Here is an 18,094-nt window from a genome sequence, read left to right on the forward strand (position 1 = left end):
AGTGCCTGAAGCCAGCATCACAAAAACCGGTTCCTCACTTCCTGAAGCCCTTCCCTCGAAGCCTGCCCTGCTGACAAGGACAGCCTCCTTCCCGGGACCTCGACCCACTGTTTCCGCTGGGCAAGGCGTGTGTTCAACCCTGAGTGTTCTCTGGGCTTCCACAATCAGCTCCACCCAGACACCGCCCGGGAAGCCTGCAGCTGGAGAAGGGTGTTCCGGGCAGCTAGGGTGGGCTCTAGGCACCCCAGGAGCGAAGCGCGGCACAGCGAGAGAGAACGAAGCGGCCCCCAGGCCAAGGCTTTATTTCATGCTGGGGCCAGACAGATTTCACCAACACCTTCACTGCTCACCAGATGGACGTCCGCTCCCACCTCCTCCCACGCTCCGATCCCCGTCCCGCACAGCAGAGACCTAGAAACCAGGATCACTTTCTGAGCCTAAAAATCCGCGGCTCCCTCAAGGGCCCAGACCCCAGCCTGGCTCAGTCTCTCGGTCAGACCCTCTGCTCCTTCATCTGTGCGGGTCTCGCGCTGCCTACTGGAGAGCCCCAGGCTGGCCTTTCGGGTGAGGTCAGAGCTCAGGGAGGCCGAGGCTTCCTCTTGTTTTCCGTGGCCGACTGTCATCCCACTTTGAAACACGCAGAGAGGGAAGGTGGACCAAGGGCTCTTTCTCCCAGGAAGTTTCTGGGCAGCCACCACCGGGCGCCAGGACAAGCGAGGGTGGCCTGAGTCCTGCGCTCACATGGCGTACGCCGCCCAGTAGATGACATTGACGGCTGCGAATGCCGCAGGGAACACAGCGCGGGCGTAAATGTCAATGGTGTCTGCGTCGATGGGCCTGAGCCGGGCGCGGATGCCCCCCTGGCCTCCCGAGCGGGCTGCCCCCTCCTTCTTCATCTCCCCCGTCTCCACCCCCACCGACCTGTAGGAGCCCATCAGGTTCCCTGGGACGCGGCGCTGCCGGCGGGAGATGGCCAGTTCCTGCGTGACGCCGGCAGCAGAGAGGGAGAAGAGGACGATGGCGTTCCTCACGTCCATCTGCACGGGGGCCAGTGGGGGAGACAGGGCTGAGCGCTGGGGTGCAACTCCCAGGGCCCTGGACCACAGGTGCTCCCATGCAGGGCCCCGCCTGAGCCAGCAGCTCCAGCCCCCCACGCTCAGGGAGCACAGCTGGGACCCACAGTGGGCTGGAGCAGCTGAGGGGTCTTCGTTGGGGCCCCCAGCAGTGCTGTCCCTGGTTCAGTCCCAGGCCCTCACCTCTGCCCTCGGCCTGGAGACCTTGACCTTGGCCTTGGCCTTCTGCTTCTTCCTGTAGTCGGCATTGAAGTGCGCGAAGGCGTACTCCACCAGGGCGGCAAACACGAAGACGTAGCAGATCCAGAAGTAGACATCCAGTGCCTTGATGGCCGATGCCCGTGGCAGGGAGGAGCGGGCACTGACCATGAGCGTGGTCATCGTCAGCACCGTGGTGATGCCTGCCGGGCACAGGTGGTACCATCATTGTAGCCCTGCCCTCACGCCGTCCCACCCCCAGCCTTGGTGCCTGTGACCCACGGATAAGGGTCCGCTGCCCCCCACCCCCATGCCCACCCCAGGGAGCAGGTCCTGCTCCCCTGACCCGGCCTGGCCCAGTTGGCCATTGCCCCAGGACAGCTGGCATGGTCCGGAGGCCAGTGCTGGGCCCCCAGCTGAGGGATGAGAAGTCCTGCTCCCCAGGACGGATCTTCCAGCCCCCTCGGAGCATCGGCCCCGTACCTAGAGACACCCTGGCGGGCACCGCCGCCTGGCTAATCCAGAAGGAGACCCAGGACATGGCGACCAGCAGGACGGAGGGCATGTAGGACTGGATGATGTACACGCCGCGGTTCCTCCGCAGGTGAAAGTGCAGGCTGAGCCGCGGGAACTGGCCGGCTGCCGGGACAGCCACCGTCAGCGCCCCCGTCCCTGCCCAGCCCAGCCCAACCGTGGGACTCAGGGGCGGCAGGGCTTGGCAGCTACGGGGCCCACAGCAGGGCTCAGAAGAGAGACTTAGACCCCTGCCCTCCCCACCAACCACATGGCCTGAAATGTCTGGGGGTCTCCAGCCCTAGGTCTGGCCACAGGACAGGCTGGTCCTGAGCAGTGTAACCCAGAGGAGAAGGAGAGAGGCTGAGGCTGCTGCTGGCCTCACGTTTGCTGGACTGACCCTGAGGGACCCTCACAGCCAATGGGGAGGGCGCACTCCTTTCCCTCCTAACACTCCTGCGGGCACAGCCAGGCTCTGGAAGGAGCTGGCACTGGGCTCACCGCTCTGGATGACTGGGGACGGGGGGCGTAGGGGTGGGAAAGTGGAGCTGGGAGACAAGGTAGACAAGGAAAGCTTGGCCCCTGAGCCCTGCAGACCTGGGGCTAAGAGAGCTCCCCACACCCTCACGTTTCCGGTAAACCTGGAGTGCTGGGAAGAGAGAGGACCGGGGAGTGAGATGGGAAGGGCTGACCCACGTCCATACGATGGCAGGCCTGGCGGCCCTGGTGTGGGTGTAGCTGGTGCCAATGAGCAAGTTCCTAAGGCAGGAGCGTCCCAGCTGCATCCCCAGGGGCCCTGAGGGCCTGCGGGTGGCTTGGCGAAAAAGCATGAAAACCACAAGCGGGCACGTGCGGAAGGGGTGGCGGGCACACACGGAAGGGGCGGCGGGCACACGCGGAAGGGGCGGCGGGCACACGCGGAAGGGGCGGCGGGCACACGCGGAAGGGGCGGCGGGCACACAGGAAGGGGCGGCGGGCACACAGGAAGGGGCGGCGGGCACACGCGGAAGGGGCGGCAGGCACACGTTACCGGACTTGAAGTTCATCAGCTCCGTGGTGAAGCGGTAGCTGGTGATGGTGAACTGCGCCAGCTGCAGTTTGTCCAGACCGTGGATGTGCTCCTGGCTCTCCGACCAGTAGTAGACAATGTCCTCCGATGAGTAACCGTCTGCAGGAAAAGCACATAGGTGGGCGGCAGAGCCTGGTCCTGCCCCGGGAGCCCTGGCAGGAGCACTCTGTCCACACAGGAAGCCTGCAGGGAGCTGACACCATCATGATGGGGACCGAGCAGGACCCCAGCCAGGAGCGAGGAGGCCTTCAGCTCTGGGACCATGTCGGGCTCCTCTGGGCAGGTGGAAGGGACACAGATGGGGCCACCATCGTCAGGTGACACACAGGGGCTGCAGCACTGGCTTAACGATACCAATCCGTGTCATGTCTGGGCTCCACGGCCCGGCTCCTCAGGCATGGACGGACCCACAGGCCAGACTGCTCCAGGCCTTCCGGCCTCTTCTCCTCCTGCCCAGGCTTCTTGCTCATGCAGAAGCTGGTTTGGTGCTTTCCTGCACCCTGTGCCGGACCAGCCTTGTCCAGGCCCTGGGCTGACAGTCTGAGCCCCCATCCACTGCTGGAGAAGCCAGCATGGCCCTCGAGAGAAGCCCCTGCCCGCCTTGCGTGCCCACTCACAGCTCTCCAGCTCCAGCATGCACTCCTGCTCATCCATGGGATATTTGGCCAGGTCCATGTCGCAGGCCACAGTGGAGGTGATTCTGCCAAGACAAGCATGGCGGTGAGGCCTTGGGGGCGAGGCCAGCCCTCCCAGAAGCCTGGCAGTTCCCCTGTAGAGATGCCCGCTGAGTACCAGGGGCTGCCTGGAGCCCGAGCTACTTCTCAGGCTGTGTTTGTTAGTTGCCCAGAATCCAGGTAAACCTGAAAACTGCTCAACTTCAGAGACGCTTGCAAGTCTTCATTTAGGACTATCAAGAACTGGATTTCATTCATTCTCTTCAAAACGCTTGACTATTTAACTGGGCTGGGGGCCTACGGGGCAGGGGACAGCCTGAACACCCAGGCCCTGGCCTGAGCGATGGCTGGGGAACACACAGGAATAGGCCCAGAGTCGCCATGCGCTTGATTTTCTAGGAGAGGTCAGATATTTGAATTCTTATGTAAAATATCCTGATTTTTTTGTTTGTTTATGAGACAGGGTCTCACTCTGTCACCCAAGCTGGAGTGCAGTGGTGCAATCTTGATTCACTACAGCCTCAACCCCCTGGGCTCACGTGATCCTCCCACCTCAGCCTCCCAAGTAGCTGAGACCACGGGTGCGCACCACCAAGCCCAGCTAATATTTTTTATTATTTTTGTAGAGGCAGAATCTCCCTGTGTTGCCCAGGCTGGTCTCGAACTCCCAGGCTGAGGTGATCCTCTCACCTCAGCCTCCAAAAAGTGTTGGGATTACAAGGGTGACCCACTGCACCCGGCTGCCTCCTGATTTTTTTTTTTTTTTTTTTTTTTGAGACAGAGTGATGTCACCAGGCTGGAGTGCAGTTGTGCAATCTCGACTCACTGCAACCTCCGCCTCCTGGGTTCAAGTGACTCTCTTGCCTCAGCCTCCCGAGTAGCTGGGATTACAGGCGCCCGCCACCACACCCAGCTAATATTTTGTATTTTTAGTAGAGACGGGTTTTCACCATGTTGGCCAGGATGGTCTCGATCTCTTGACCTCGTGATCCACCCACCTCGGTCTCCCAAAGTGCTGGGATCACAGGTGTGAGCCACTGCGGGCGGCCACATGCCTCTTGATTTTTTTAAGTGTTGCGAGCTAATTCCATTTTTGAGAGGCATGTGTCTGAAAACAGGCTTTCAAACGAATGTGCGCACAGACGTTCATAGCAGTGTTTTCACATTCACCAACGCAGGAAGCCACCCAGGCGCCCCTCGGCAGATGGATGGAAGGCAGGTGCAGCACGTCCCTGCCATGGGCTACTGCCCGGCTGTGAAGAAGAAGGCACCCCGGACTCCAGCTTCAGCAGGGGTGAACCCTGAGGACACGGTGCTGAGTACGAAGCCGGAGTCATAAACGGTCCCTCACACAGCGTGTGATTCCCTGTCGGCGAAATGTTTCTGTCTCTGACCAGATCCACAGAGACAGAAAGCAAACGGGTGGCTGCTGGGGCTCCAGGGGGGGCGGGGTGGAGAGCACCTACTCCGTGGCTGGGTCTCCTTTCGGGGTCCTGAAATGTTTTGGACCAGACAGAGGTGGGGTTGCACAACAGGGCGAATCTGCCAAATGCCACTGCATTGTTCACTTTACAAAGGTTAATTTTATTCCACCCCATTTTAAAAACCAAAAGGCACTGTGTTGGCCAAAAAGCCACATCTGCCGGCTTCCTGTCGGCGACCTTGGAGCGTGGATGTTTCCCCAGCAGCTGCGGGGATATAAATAACTGCGCAGCTTCTGCCCCCCCAGCTCCTGGCAGCAGGAATCGCTCGAGCTTTTCCAAGCCTTGGAGCGTCCAGGCGCCGACATGGGCCCGGGCAGGCTGTCCCCCAGGGCCCCGGTGGGCGGCCCGCTCACCGGATGCTGTACAGGATCACGCCGTCGGGTTGCAGCCGGATGAGCTTGTTCTCCACTGTCACGTCATGGAACCAGGCCGACTTGGCGTTCACGATGAAGGTGTCGGGCAGCCAGAGCTTGTCCACGAAGCGGCTGTCCAGGCCCAGGGTCTCATTGGTGTGGTTGTAGGAGAGCCTGCTGTCCCGCCAGCTCTGGTGCAGGAACACCGTCATGGTGTACTCCTGTGGAGGCGGCACAGGGGCCGGGGTCAGCCTCGCTCCACCCCCAGGGGCATGCAGCCCAGGGCAGAGGCTGTGGGCACCCACCATGCCTGAGGCAGAGGCTTGTGGCACCTACCATGTTGGCCTCTGAGATGTGGTCGATGCTGGCCACCTCCAGAGCGAGGGCCACATTCACGGGAGGCCCTGCGAGGAAGGAGAAGAACTAAGAAGGGCTGAGGCCAGCCCAGCACGGGAGCCAGGGAGTCACAGGCAGTCAGCCATCATGGCCCGAGAAGTTGCACCTCCCTGGCTGTCTCTGTAGGAGCCTGGCTCTGATGGAGCCCCCAGGGGAGAGCCAGGCTTCCCTGCCCAGAGCGCAGCCCGTAGCCCAGTGGGCCACACAGCCACAGCCTAGCCCGGGCCCCAGTGGCTCCTGCCTGCCGGGCCTGGGCCGCCCCTCACCTCCAATGCCAGGCCGAAAGTTGCGGGCATAGCCGGCTATCAGCCCATCCAGGTTGGGGAGCCAGGAGATCTCCAGGTTGGAGCCCACGTAGTCGCCAATGTCATTCATCGCTCTGCGGATGCAAGGCCACTGGTCAGACAGGCCAGGACTTAATTTAATTCCACTGAGCCCGGGTCCTCTCCTGGGGATGCAGCACTGTTCTGGGCACCTGGGCCAGGGTGTGGGGGGCCACTGTGGGAGCCCTTGCAGACAGGGGCCTGGACAGTCCCCGAGGCTCCGGCTGGACACAGGGAATCCTGGGAGGTCCTCAGCCTCTTCCACCGGCCCTGACCTGGCTTCCTCCTCTGACCTCAGTGCCCACTCTGCTCTCCTGGCTTTGCGGGAGGTGGCCCTGGAGAGGGACAGAGCCCCCCAGTGTGGGCCAAGCTCCCAGGTTAACAGCCTCCCTCCTCAACCAGCCCACAGAGGCTGGCCTGGGGGTCTCCACCCCAGGGTCCCTCACCAAAGAGGCCTCCCTGTCGGCTTTTGAGGGCGAAGCTTCCCCCATTAGATGGTTTAGAGAAGAGGAATGTGAAGAAGAGGCAAGATGCAGGGACAGGAAGAGGACAGGGCCCCAAAACCCAGACCCACAGCCTCCTATTCTCTGTCTCCTCCCAGGAAGGCCTAGGGTGAGGCCCAGGTCCCCAGATGGCCATGTGTTTCTGGGGTTTAACTCGACCTCGGAGCAGCTCGGGGCAGCCAGCAGGGCCATGGGGGCGCTCAGGCTTGAGGGAGGCGTCTCCTCCCTATACACACCGTGCTGCCAGAGCCCGGAGCACCCCAGCAGCCCCGGCCCCCATCTGCTCACCTGCACTGGGTTGAACAGTGTCCGCAAAATGTACATCCACCCAGAGCCTCAGAATATGAGCTTATTTGGGAATAAGGTCTTTGCAGAGGTAATTAGTTAAGATGAGGCCATACTGGATCGGGTGGGCCCTAAACCCAAGGCCTGGTGTCCTTAGAAGGGAAGAGGGAAGAAGCTGGTGACTGTGCAGGCAGAGATTGGGGTGAGGTATCCACAGGCCAAGGGAGGCCAGGGTTTCCAGCCACCGCCGGAGCTGGAGACAGGCTGGGGACAGAGGTTCCCTCAGAGCCTCCAGGGGAACCAGCCCCACCCACACCTTGATTTCAGGCTCCTGGCCTCCCGAGCTGCGAGAGAATAAGAGTCCGTTGTTTCAAGCCGTCCATTTCCTGGCGATTGTCACACCCGTCCTCCTGCACACAGGGCGGGGATTGGTCCCAGGGCTGGGGCCTTGAGATTAACCTCCCTGTATTCTTGGAATCATTTCTATCCAAGGGGGTGGCAGAGTGGCTTCAGACATGGCCTCCAGGTCACCAGGCCCCTGAGCCTGGCCCAAGCCCTCCCAGAGAGATGAGGGGTCAGGGCCTGAGTCAGCAGCCTCCGCCTCAACAAGCCTAGAGACAGATTTGACCCCAGTTCAGACACAGCCTTGAGCGGGTGCCGCATGCTGGGCCACTCCACAGGCCACCAAGAGCAGAGCACAGTCCCAGGCCTCCTCCACGCCTGGTTCCCCAGGACCCAGCTGATGGCCCCTCCCCTCCTCACAGTGGGGGCACAGTCGTTGGCCTCCTGCTCCCTCAGAGACTGCGACCTGGGCTCGAGGCACCCCTCCACGCTGCCTGTCTGGCGCAGTCAAGCTGAGGCCGGGCCACCAGCCCCACCCCGTGCAGCCCCCTCCCAGCACCCCGCACAGCGCACCTGCAGCCCACTCTGCTTGTCTGCCTCTCCAGCTCCAGCCCCCTTGAGTCCTTGGCTTCCCAAGGGAGGGGCAAGTGGGTCTGGTGCTTCAGGCTAAGTCCTGCCGGGGAGCTGCAGGGGCGGCTCCAAATCTTAAACCCACAGTTGCGGAGAAACACTGGGAAGGACGCAGGGAGGCAGACACTCTCCCTGCCTCGCCCTACGTCCAGCCTCAACCCTGCTCCACACACTTTATCCTCAGGTGTGTCCTGGGGCCCCCGAAGACCGCCGGGGTTTGGGAGGCAGCAGCAGGTGGGGGCTCAGGCCCTCTCCCTCTCCTTCAGAACCACTTTTCTTCTTGTTTTACATACTGACCTTTCAAAGATTTTGACTTTGAACCAAACGTTCCTTAGCTAACGAGATTTTGCCAACCCCAATCTGTCCTGGGCGACCGTGGTGGCCCAACTCTGGCAGGAGGAGACACCTGAAGGCAGCGTCCAGGGCTGCTATACATCCGGACCCACAACCCCGCACCCACTGGACCCCCAGAGTGGCCCGGCGCAGGGCTAAGGAGGGGCAAGCACTTTGGTAACAAAGGATAAGATGGAATCGAATTAAGTCCTGGCCAATTAAAAATGCAAATGGAAGCCACCCTGAAGGTCAGACGCAAAGGGATCTGAGTGAGGCTTTATTTTTGGACCTGCCCAGCTGCCATCTAGCCTGCCTGGAATGAGGCCATAGGAGACACCGTCCTTCCTGGGCCACGTCTCTTGCCCATCTCAGGGTGGTGGCACGTGTGGGGGGCATGAAGGCAAGACCAAGAGCAGCCCCTCCATGAAGCTCACCTGGAGGCACCTATGTCGTCTCTTGGGGGCGAGAAGGAAGCAGGCTCCCACCCCCACGCCATTTCTCACCTAGGAGAGCGGCCGGTGGTTTTCCCACTGTGAACAGATGGGAAGGGCCAGCGTGTGGGGGCATGTGCTTCATGCCAGACTCTGGGGTCTGGAGGCCCCCCACTTCCTCAGGTCAGGATGTACAGGGCAGGCAGAGCTAGCAGGGGCTGGGGGGACACAGCCTGCACCAGGGGAGTTCGACACAGGTGGGGACGTCCTGACTCCGGTACGTCATGGAGATCTCGGGAGAGGGCTGCTGCCTCACCTGGTGGCCCTGCGGCCCAATGGTGGCCTGAGCTTGGGGTTTCCTTTGGGTGGATGGACAGAGAGGCTCAGGGCCATACACCAGGCTCCAAGTCTACGCTCGGATTTAGGACTCCAAACTCAGGGGGCAGAGTGGGCGCCATGAAGACATGGCAGCTTCCCCCTCGGGTTGCTCTCCCTGGGTCACCTGGCCTCCTGCCCTCCTGGCCCCACTGAAAAACAAACCCATCCCTGTCACTTGTCTGTGCCCTGGGGACAGACAGGGAAGGTAGGTGTAGCTGGGAGCCTCCCCCTCCAGGCTCCTCCACGGCGCACACCCAACCCACATATCCCACAGCTCTGCTTTTAGAGCAGCACAAGCCTCCCAGCATTGCAGTTACCAAGGCAAAGAGGAGCACCGCCACCAGCGCACCGCGAGCTGGCACGGTAGGAGCCGCAGCACAGCTTCTCCAGGGAGACGGAGGTGCCGGCAGCCCGGGAGGGCCACCCACGCGGGCACACAGTCGGCAAGCTCAGTGCCTGCCGCGTGCATGGGTCTTCACACTTCGGGCCGACCCACGGCCGCCACACTCCTTTCCTATCCCACCCAACCTTTCCCATGAGGAGCTGCTGCGATGGGGACCTGGGGTAATGGCCAGAATGGGTCCCACTGACATCCGATACGGCTCCAGGACGAGGACCCCGAGACTGAGGGAAGGGAGGGCGACTGTCCTGGTTTCTGGAGCGGAGGGGCACAGCCACGGATGCGAGGAGAGGCTCTTCATGGACAGAACCCCGCTAAGTCTGAAGGTGGCCCCTAGGGCTGAGCTGGCAGGTGCTTCCACCCTCCAGGCCTGCCCCTAGACGCCAAGAGCAGGAGGTTGAGCCCAGCACGTGTGTGTGTGTGGACAGAATGACCTCAAAAGAGAGGCTGTAGCGTGCAGCCAGGTGGTCACTGTTTTTAACCAGAGAGCTAGAGGGGAACACAGCGAGGCAGTGCACCTCTCACCAGGCAAGGTGTGCTCCCCAACAGCACCCTTCTTCCAGGGATGGGAGTGACCGCAGGCCCAGAGGGCCCCACTCCTGGCTGGGCCGCGGCCTTCCAGCTCTCCTGCCCGGGGAAACAGCCACAGAACCCCTTCCCCAACAGCCCAGGAGCCAGATGCAGGCTAGGATTAAGGATCTTCAGATTTTAGAAAAGGGAAATGGTGGACACAGAGGCTGGGGCTGGGGGCAGCCTGGAGAATTTCCCGGCGAGAAGTGTACATAAATAGGTCCAGAGGTAGGATTAACAAAGATGAGAAGAGTCTCATGTCCGTGCAGGACGGGACTTGCCGCCAACTGAGTTCTGGTGTCAAACTTGGGCTAAAACTTTGGGGTTTCAGAGCCGTCTAGATTTCAGCCTCTTGGCTAAGTGGCTGTGGGCCTGGGCTGGCAGCTGGCCGCATGTCTCCAGCACTGCATCTACGACTGTGCCCGAGGCTTTGTCCTTCCTCTCACCTTGAAGGAAGGGAAGGACAAGGGGAGAAAGGCCCACTGGGATTGATGGGAAGGACAAGGGGAGAAAGGCCCACTGGGATTGATGGAAAAACAAAGCTCTTCCCAGGACAGGGGCTGCTTAGATCCAGAGGCAGCGCTGACCCTGTGGTCTCCTGATGGGCACACGGCTGCTGCTGGACCCAAGCCTTCTGGGCTGTGTCCCCTGCACCTCCAACAGGAAAACTCTGACACGCCGCCCCGTGTGGGGTGCTGCCACCTCTACTGCGGTCAGCCACCTCTATGTCTGCATCTTCATGGTCTCTGAGATCCTGAATGCTGGGGGACAGCTTCTTGCTGTTTCTTCTGCAGTCTTTGCACTGAGGTGATTTTCAAAGACGCCCCTGAATGTCCTCTCGTTACTCCTAGGGAAGGCAGCCAGGCCCAGTGGTGGGGCCAAGTTGCCTGGGTGGCTGTGGAACCCATTTCAGATCCCCAAAGAGGAGGGGGTGGAGGGACTGTAGGCCAGAGGGGGCTCCAGCCCTGGGGGGCCTCCTTCTAAGCCTCTTCCTTCTCTGGGGAGCCCCTCCCAAAATAGTTAAGAAATCCACCATCTCTTTTCTGTGGCCAGGGGTACCTGGCCGCCGTCCACCTGCACACACTCAGGAGTTCTGTCCACGCCATTTGAAACGGGCTCTGAAAGGAGACCCTGGAGGCCGGGCCCACCCTCCACAGCGACACAGCCTCCTCCGTCCGTCCCAGACCCGCCGGCTGGGGAAGCTCATTCGGGGAACGGGGAACCGCTCCCCCGGCAAAGGGAGCAGCCTCCCCGCACCGAGTTCTCGGGTCTTTCCTTTCCTCAAGGCACCGGCCGGGCAGGGACCCGCGAGTGCCGCGGACCCGGGGACCCTCCACGCGCGCCACGGAGCCGGGGAAACCGGGAGGCTACGACGCTCTTGTCCCGCCCGGGTTCAGCACCAGGACGGCGGACAGCACCGGGCGGTGGCGGCCAGCGCGGGGGTCGCCGCGTCCCGAGCCCAAGGGCAGCGTCGGGGCGAGTCCAGCAAGGGGCCCGCGGCGCGAGACCCCGGGGAGGGAGGATGCGGGGCCCCCAGACTTGGGGTCCGGGGCCCGGGGCTCGCGCCGGCCGCTCTCCCAGCCGCTATCTCGGGCCGACGCCGGCCCCCCACCGCCCCCGACCGCGCGCCGCGGACCCCGCCCGCTCACCTGGTGCCGCGGAGCAGCTGCGCGCAGAGGAGCAGGAGCGGGGCCAGCAGCGGGGCGGGCGCGTCCATGGCCGCGGCGGGCTCGGGACGGGGTCCGCGCAAACTTGGCTCGCGGCGGCCGCACAGGCGGCACAGGCGGGCGGGAGCTGAGCGAGCGCGGCGCGGGCGCGAGGGGGCGGACGGAGCGCGGAGACCGCCCCGAGCCCGCCCCAGCCCGCCGCTCCCCGCAGCCCGGCCCCGCCCGCCGCTCCCCTCTCCTGCCCCCACCCGCCGCTCCTCTCCCCTCCCTTCCCCGTCTTCTCCTCTCCCCTCCCCTCCCCACCCCCGCTCGCCGCTCCCCTCCCCGCTCCCCTCCCCCCTCCTCCCCCTTCCCGGTCCCCTCCGCTCTCCCCACCTCCCCCGTCCCCCTCCCCCAGCCGCGCCCCCTCCCTCCCGGGCAGCTCTCCGCGGCCGGGGTCTGGCTTTCCGGGACCGCTGCCCTCACGCGCCGCAGACGGGACCCTCCGCGTGTCTTCATGGGAGGGGACCGTGGCACAAGCCCCGCGTGGACACCGTGGTCCACGGGCGCGACAGAACCTCGTCCTGAGGCGGTTTGTGGGGGGTCGCAGGTCTGCGTGGCCGGTTCCGGCTGCGCTGGCCGGGGGTAGGGAGGGAGCCAGTCCCTGCTGCTGTCCGGAGAGAGACCTCCACCAGCGGCTGCTTCCAAAACCCTCCTGCCTTCGCCAGAGCCAGGGCGAGGCGACTTTGGGAGCAAGTCCCGGTCCCTGGGGACCCTCGACGGGGGCGGGGACAGGAAAAGCAGGTGGGGGCTGTGCCGCAGGTCGCAGTTCTGACTCTCCACACCTCTCAGGGCCCCAGGCCCGCCCTGCACACCCCTAGGATCTGGGAAAGGGAAGGCCTCACGCTCTCCTGCTTTGGATCTTTTGAACATAAAGTTGCGCTGCCGTTTCCTGAAGAGGCTGCTCACAAACTTTAATCATTGTTATGTCAGTTATTCACTTCTGGGCTCGCGATGTCGCTGACAGTACAGTGAAGCCCTCGTGAAAACACTTAAACATGCCGAAGCTGTCCCCGAGGCTGCTTGCTTCTGGATGAAGGGCCCTGGTGGCACAGGGGCAGGCGGAGGAAAGTGCAGAGAGGGATTTGCTGTGGAATTTCCAGCCCAATCCCTACTGTGGGAAATGGAAGAATGAGGCTGGTTCCACCTTGCTTTATTTTATTTTATTTTTCGAGATGGAGTCTTGCTCTGGTGCCCAGGCTGGAGTGCAATGGCACAGTCTCAGCTCACTGCAACCTCCACCTCCCAAATTCAAGCAAATCTCCTGCCTCAGCCTCCCAAGTAGCTGGGACTACAGGCACCTGCCATCACGCCCGGATATTTTTTCTATTTTTAGTACAGATGGGGTTTCACCATGTTGACCAGGCTGGTCTTGAACTTCTAACCTCATGATTCACCCGCCTCCGCCCCCCAAAGTGCTGGGATTACAGGCATGAGCCACCGCGCCCAGCCGCAGCCTGCTTCCCTAAATCCAGGAACTGGGCTGTAATAAGCCCAACGGGCTCAGCTCCAAGGCCCCCTTCCTGGCTGCTCACTGGTCACTGCCGAGAGGGGTCCTTTGGGTACAGAGGCACTTACCTCCCTGTGTTCCCGGGGTCCCTTTCCGAGCCTGTGCTCTGCACACGGGCAGCCTGGTTCCCACGTGCCCCTTCCCACGTGTTCCTTCCGTGGGTTAATTTAGGAGTTAATCCATGAAGAAGTGCCCAGAGCTTGGCCCGGCCCCCGGTGAGAGGCATAAGTTTTATTCTTTCCCCTCCAGGACAGCGGTCTTGTCGGTCTTCTCCTTGGTGGTGTATTGGATGAAGTAGGTCCTCAGCAAATGGAGGAGGAGGTGCGTGCTCCATAGTTGCAAAGTCCACACACACAGTGTGGCCAGCGTTCCATCACAGCCTCAGGACACTGCCCGGCCCTGCCTGGCTTTCATTCCTGAGCTTTGGAACGAAGCAGTGACAGTGGTTCATGGTCGCAATCCCTTCAATATCTGTGAAGATCTTATCTGAGAATATCTTTTTTTTTTTTTGAGATGGGGTCTCGCTCTGTCGCCCAGGCTGGAGTGCAGTGGCGCGATCTCCACTCACTGCAAGCTCCGCCTCCCAGGTTCATGCCATTCTCCTGCCTCAGCCTCCTGTGTAGCTGGGACTACAGGCACCCACCACCACGCCCGGCTAGTTTTTTGTATTTTTAGTAGAGACGGGGTTTCACCGTGTTAGCCAGGATGGTCTTGATCTCCTGATCTCGTGATCTGCCCGTCTCGGCCTCCCAAAGTGCTGGGATTACAGGTGTGAGCCACCGCGCCCGGCCTTCTTCTTTTTCTTTTAAGAGACAAGGTCTTGCTCTGTAGCCCAGCCTGGAGTGCAGTAGCACGATCTCAGCTCACTGTAGCCTCCACCTCCTGGGTTCACGGGATCCTTCCACCTCAGCTTCTGGAGGAACTGAGACTACAGAGGCACGTCACTGTACCCAGATAGTTTTCTATTTTTTGTAGAGATGGGGTCTCACTATGTTTTCCAGGCTGGTCTCAAACTCCTGGCCTCAGGGGATCCTCCCCCTTGGCCTCCCAAAGTGCTGGGATTGCAGGTGTGAGCCTCCTTATCCATGATGAACTTTTGCTAGAAAATTGTGCTGTTGTGTGTATGTCAGTTGAAGCTGGGCGGGCATCTTAGCCAATTATTTGGTGGTTTGGTGGCATCAAATTGTCTCCTCTTCCTTCAGTCCTAGAGGCAAATGCATGTCCCATCCATCATTCACAGGTTTCTACAAGGTTTGAAGTCTGCACACTTCATTTCCATTCTTTATTGTTCCTAACTGGGTGTTTATTTCTTTCTTTTCCTCCCTTCCTTCCTTCCTCCTTCCCTCCCTCCCTCCCTCCCTCCCTTCCTTCCCTCCTATCTTTCTTTCTTTCGTCTTTCTTTTTTTTTTTTTTTTTGTTATGGAGTTTTGCTCTTGTTGCCCAGGCTGGAGTGCAGTGGCGCGATCTCAGCTCATTGCAACCTCCACCTCCTCGGTTCAAGCAATTTTCCTGCCTCAGCCTCCCAAGTAGCTGGGTTTACAGGTGCCCGCCACCACGCCCAGCTAATTTTTGTATTTTTAGTAGAGACAGGGTTTTCCCATGTTGGCCAGGCTGGTCTCGAACTCCTAACCTCAAGTGATCGGCCCACCTCAGCCTCCCAAAGTGCTGGGATTACACGCATGAGTCACTGCACCTGGCCTCCTAACTGATGTTTCAGTTTGGATCTGAAGAACGGGAATTTTCATAATTTCTTATTCAAGGTTTTTGAGAATTAGTTTGTTGCCATTTCTGAACTTCTGTCCCATTGTGATGTGTGTAATCAGTCGGCTTCCTTATCCTCATCCTCCACCCAGAGAAGCTCCAACCACCCCAGAACCCGGAAGGCCAGCCAGGGAGCAGCCTTGCCCAGGGTCAGGAGCCAGGGCCCCTGTGGCTGGGGCCTGTGTGGCTGGCACCTGGTGGACGTGAGCCCCAGGACAGGGAGTTTCCGTGCGCATGATGGAAGCAGCTCACTTCTCAGCCCCTTTCAAGAATCTGGGAAGAATGGCCAGGCGCGGTGGCTCACGCCTGTAATCCCAGCACTTTGGGAGGCCGAGGCGGGCAGATCACGAGGTCAGGAGATCGAGACCATCCTGACTAACACGGTGAAACCCTGTCTCTACCAAAAATACAAAAAATTAGCCGGCGTGGTGGTGGCTGCCTGTAGTCCCAGCTACTCAGGAGTCCGAGGCAGGAGAATGGCGTGAACCCTGGATGCGGAGGTTGCAGTGAGCCGAGGTCTCACCACTGCACTCTATCCTGGGTGACACAGTGAGACTCTGTCTCGGAAAAAAAGAAAAAAAATTTTTTAAAAAAAGAAAGTGCATGTTAAACCCACGATGACATCCCTCTACATGGTCATAAAATGGTTAAACTTAAAGACTTCCAATGACAAGTGTTGATCAGCATTAGAGCAACTTAAACCCTCACACACTACTGTGGGGAGTACAAAGTACAGCCACTTTGGAAAGCAGATTGGAGGCCAGGCTCGGTGGCTCACGCCTGTAATCCCAGCACTTTGGGAGGCCAAGGCGGGCAGATCACCTGAGGTCAGGAGTTCGAGACCAGCCTGGCCAACATGGTGAAACCCCATCTCTACTAAAAACACAGAAATTAGCTGGGTGTGGTGGTGTGCGCCTGTAATCCCAGCTACTGGGAGGCGGAGGTTGCAGTGAGCCGAGATCACACCACTGCACTCCAGCCTGGGTGACACAGTGACACTCCATCTCAAAAAATAAATACATAAATAAAAAATAAAATAAATTAAAAAAAAAAAAAGAAAGGAAAGCAGACTGGCAGCTTCTTACCAACTTAAGTATACAGTCCCCTTGAAACCCAGTAATCCCACACATATTTATTCAAAAGAAATGAAAACATGTGTCCATACACAGACTTGTATTTAAATGTTAAAAGCAGCTTTACTCATAATAGCCCAGAACTGCATACGTTCCAGAGCTCATCAACAGGTAGACAGTTAAACAAACTGAGGTGTGAGCATGCAATGGAATGAAATATTACTCAGCAATAAAAAATCCGCCGCTAACGTGCACAACAGTGTGGGCGGCTGTTCAGAGTGTGGAGCTGAGAGGAGCCAGACACGAACGACGGCTCTGCTAGAAATCCACTGCCACACGAGTCACTGCGACACACAGCTTAAAACAGTGTTTATCATCTCAGCTTTTGTAGGTCTGGGTCCCGGCTCAGTCCTCCTTACAAATCTGCAGTCCGATGTCAGCCAGGGTCATGGTCACCTCCAGGATCAGCTGTGGCAGCGTCCCAGGGTGGCTGTTGGAGTGAGTTTCCTGCTGTCTCGGGGGTGGTGGAGGGGTCTGGCTTTCACGGTTGCCTTCAGTTCCTGGCCCGTGAGCCTCCCCACCTCGGCTGGCAACCCAGCACTGGCTTCATCAAAGTGAGTAGGGGCGAGAGTGCCCTGAGACCTGAATCACGGCATTTTATAAATGAATCTCAGGATGTCTCATCACTCTTTTACTTTTATTTTTACTTTTATTTATTTTTTTTTTTTTGAGATGGCATCTAGCTCTGTCACCCAGGCTGGAGTGCGGTGGCATGATCTCAGCTCACTGCAATCTCTGCCTCCCAGTTCTCCTGCTTCGGCCTCCAGAATAGCTGGGATTGCAAGTGTGTGCCACCATGCCCAGCTGATTCTTGTACTTTAGTAGAGACAGGGTTTTACCATGTGGGCCAGGCTGGTCTTGAACTCCTGACCTCAAGTGATCCGTCCACCTTGGCCTCCCAACATGCTGGGATTACAGATATGAGGCACTGTACCCTGCCTTTTTATCATTTTTTTTAGAAACTGGGTCTCACTCTGTTGCCCAGGTTGGAATGCAGTGGTGCCATCACAGCCCACTACAGTCCCTACCTCCTGGGTTCAAGCGATCCTCCCACCTCAACCTCCTGAATACCTGGGACCACAGGCGTGTGCCACCATCTCTGGGTAACTTACTTTCTGTAGAGACGGAGACTCCCTATGTTATCCAGGCTGGTCTCAAACTCCTGGGCTCAGGAGATCCTCCTGCCTCAGCCTCCCACAGTGCCGGGATCACAGGTGTGGCCATCGTGCCCGGCCCATCACTCTTGATGGATGAGAACAACACGTTGCTTGATCCAGACCACATGTGAGGAGGAAGGCCACACCACACCAGGGGAGGGAGTGTGGGGAGCCCGGGGAGAAGGCTGCCAACCCACCTTCCTGCCGGACGGTCCCGTTAATGAGCTGCTGCGAGTTCTGTTCGCGGCCAGATCTTGTCTCCCCAGCAGCCCATTTTAGGCGTTTTCATGTTGTCGCCTCAGTCGTGCTCGTATCTAAAGTAGGATGTGTTTGTCACTTGATCGACAGCCCTTTTGTTAGAAACGTTACTTTGTGTTTAAGGTTTTCTATTGCAGGAAATAATTCAAATTGCCACTTTAAAAAACATAGAATACGAGAATAGAATACCGACTTCTCCACATTAAAAATGAGTAATGGTTCTTGGATATCTATTTAACTCAAGTATAGAAAAAATGTTCTAAGCGGCCAAGCCGGATTGTTCATTGGTTCTCAGGGCCTTGATGGCCAAAGACAGCAGCACAGCTAAGCGTGGTTTCCGACTGAACTGCTTCCTTTGTTTCAGTAGACGGCCGATCTCAGGCTGCTACACACATTTTGCATTTGGTCTTTTCTGCCAAGTTTCCTCTGCTTATCCAAATGAACGGAGTCCATCTGAAAATCACAGGATTAATAATTACTATCTAAACTCGATAACATTTTTCTCTGTGTCCCTGCCATTTTCTCTGTTTGGTGCATTTTCCCAGGAAAGTAACAGAACAACCTCACAAATACATCAAGAAGGGGGTTTAAATTTAGCGAGTGCCGTTTCCTCT

At 59.1% G+C, this 18,094-nt stretch overlaps 1 protein-coding gene across 6 annotated transcripts in view; it reads right to left on the reverse strand.

Annotated features, from left to right (window-relative positions):
* Positions 1 to 271: 271 nt before the first annotated feature.
* The window catches only part of GABRD (gamma-aminobutyric acid type A receptor subunit delta), a 72,638-nt gene continuing 54,815 nt past the window's right edge, over positions 272 to 18,094 (reverse strand). The window contains exons 1-10 of one of the 6 annotated variants that reach the window (XM_077979923.1): positions 17,420 to 18,050; positions 17,178 to 17,307; positions 6,027 to 6,139; positions 5,701 to 5,768; positions 5,365 to 5,585; positions 3,471 to 3,553; positions 2,815 to 2,952; positions 1,755 to 1,910; positions 1,257 to 1,474; positions 272 to 1,037 (exon numbers count right to left, since the gene is read on the reverse strand). In XM_077979923.1, the coding sequence (XP_077836049.1) occupies positions 738 to 1,037; positions 1,257 to 1,474; positions 1,755 to 1,910; positions 2,815 to 2,952; positions 3,471 to 3,553; positions 5,365 to 5,585; positions 5,701 to 5,768; positions 6,027 to 6,135 (1,293 nt within the window). In that variant the 5' untranslated portion in view covers positions 6,136 to 6,139; positions 17,178 to 17,307; positions 17,420 to 18,050 and the 3' untranslated portion in view covers positions 272 to 737. Of the gene's footprint in view, positions 1,038 to 1,256; positions 1,475 to 1,754; positions 1,911 to 2,814; positions 2,953 to 3,470; positions 3,554 to 5,364; positions 5,586 to 5,700; positions 5,798 to 6,005; positions 6,140 to 11,604; positions 11,752 to 17,177; positions 18,064 to 18,094 lie in introns of those variants that run through there. The other 5 variants (XM_077979912.1, XM_028841134.2, XM_077979917.1 and 2 more) reach the window with 5 other exon arrangements.

The sequence above is a fragment of the Macaca mulatta genome, chromosome 1 (assembly GCF_049350105.2).
Source record: "Macaca mulatta isolate MMU2019108-1 chromosome 1, T2T-MMU8v2.0, whole genome shotgun sequence".
Lineage (NCBI taxonomy): Eukaryota > Metazoa > Chordata > Mammalia > Primates > Cercopithecidae > Macaca > Macaca mulatta.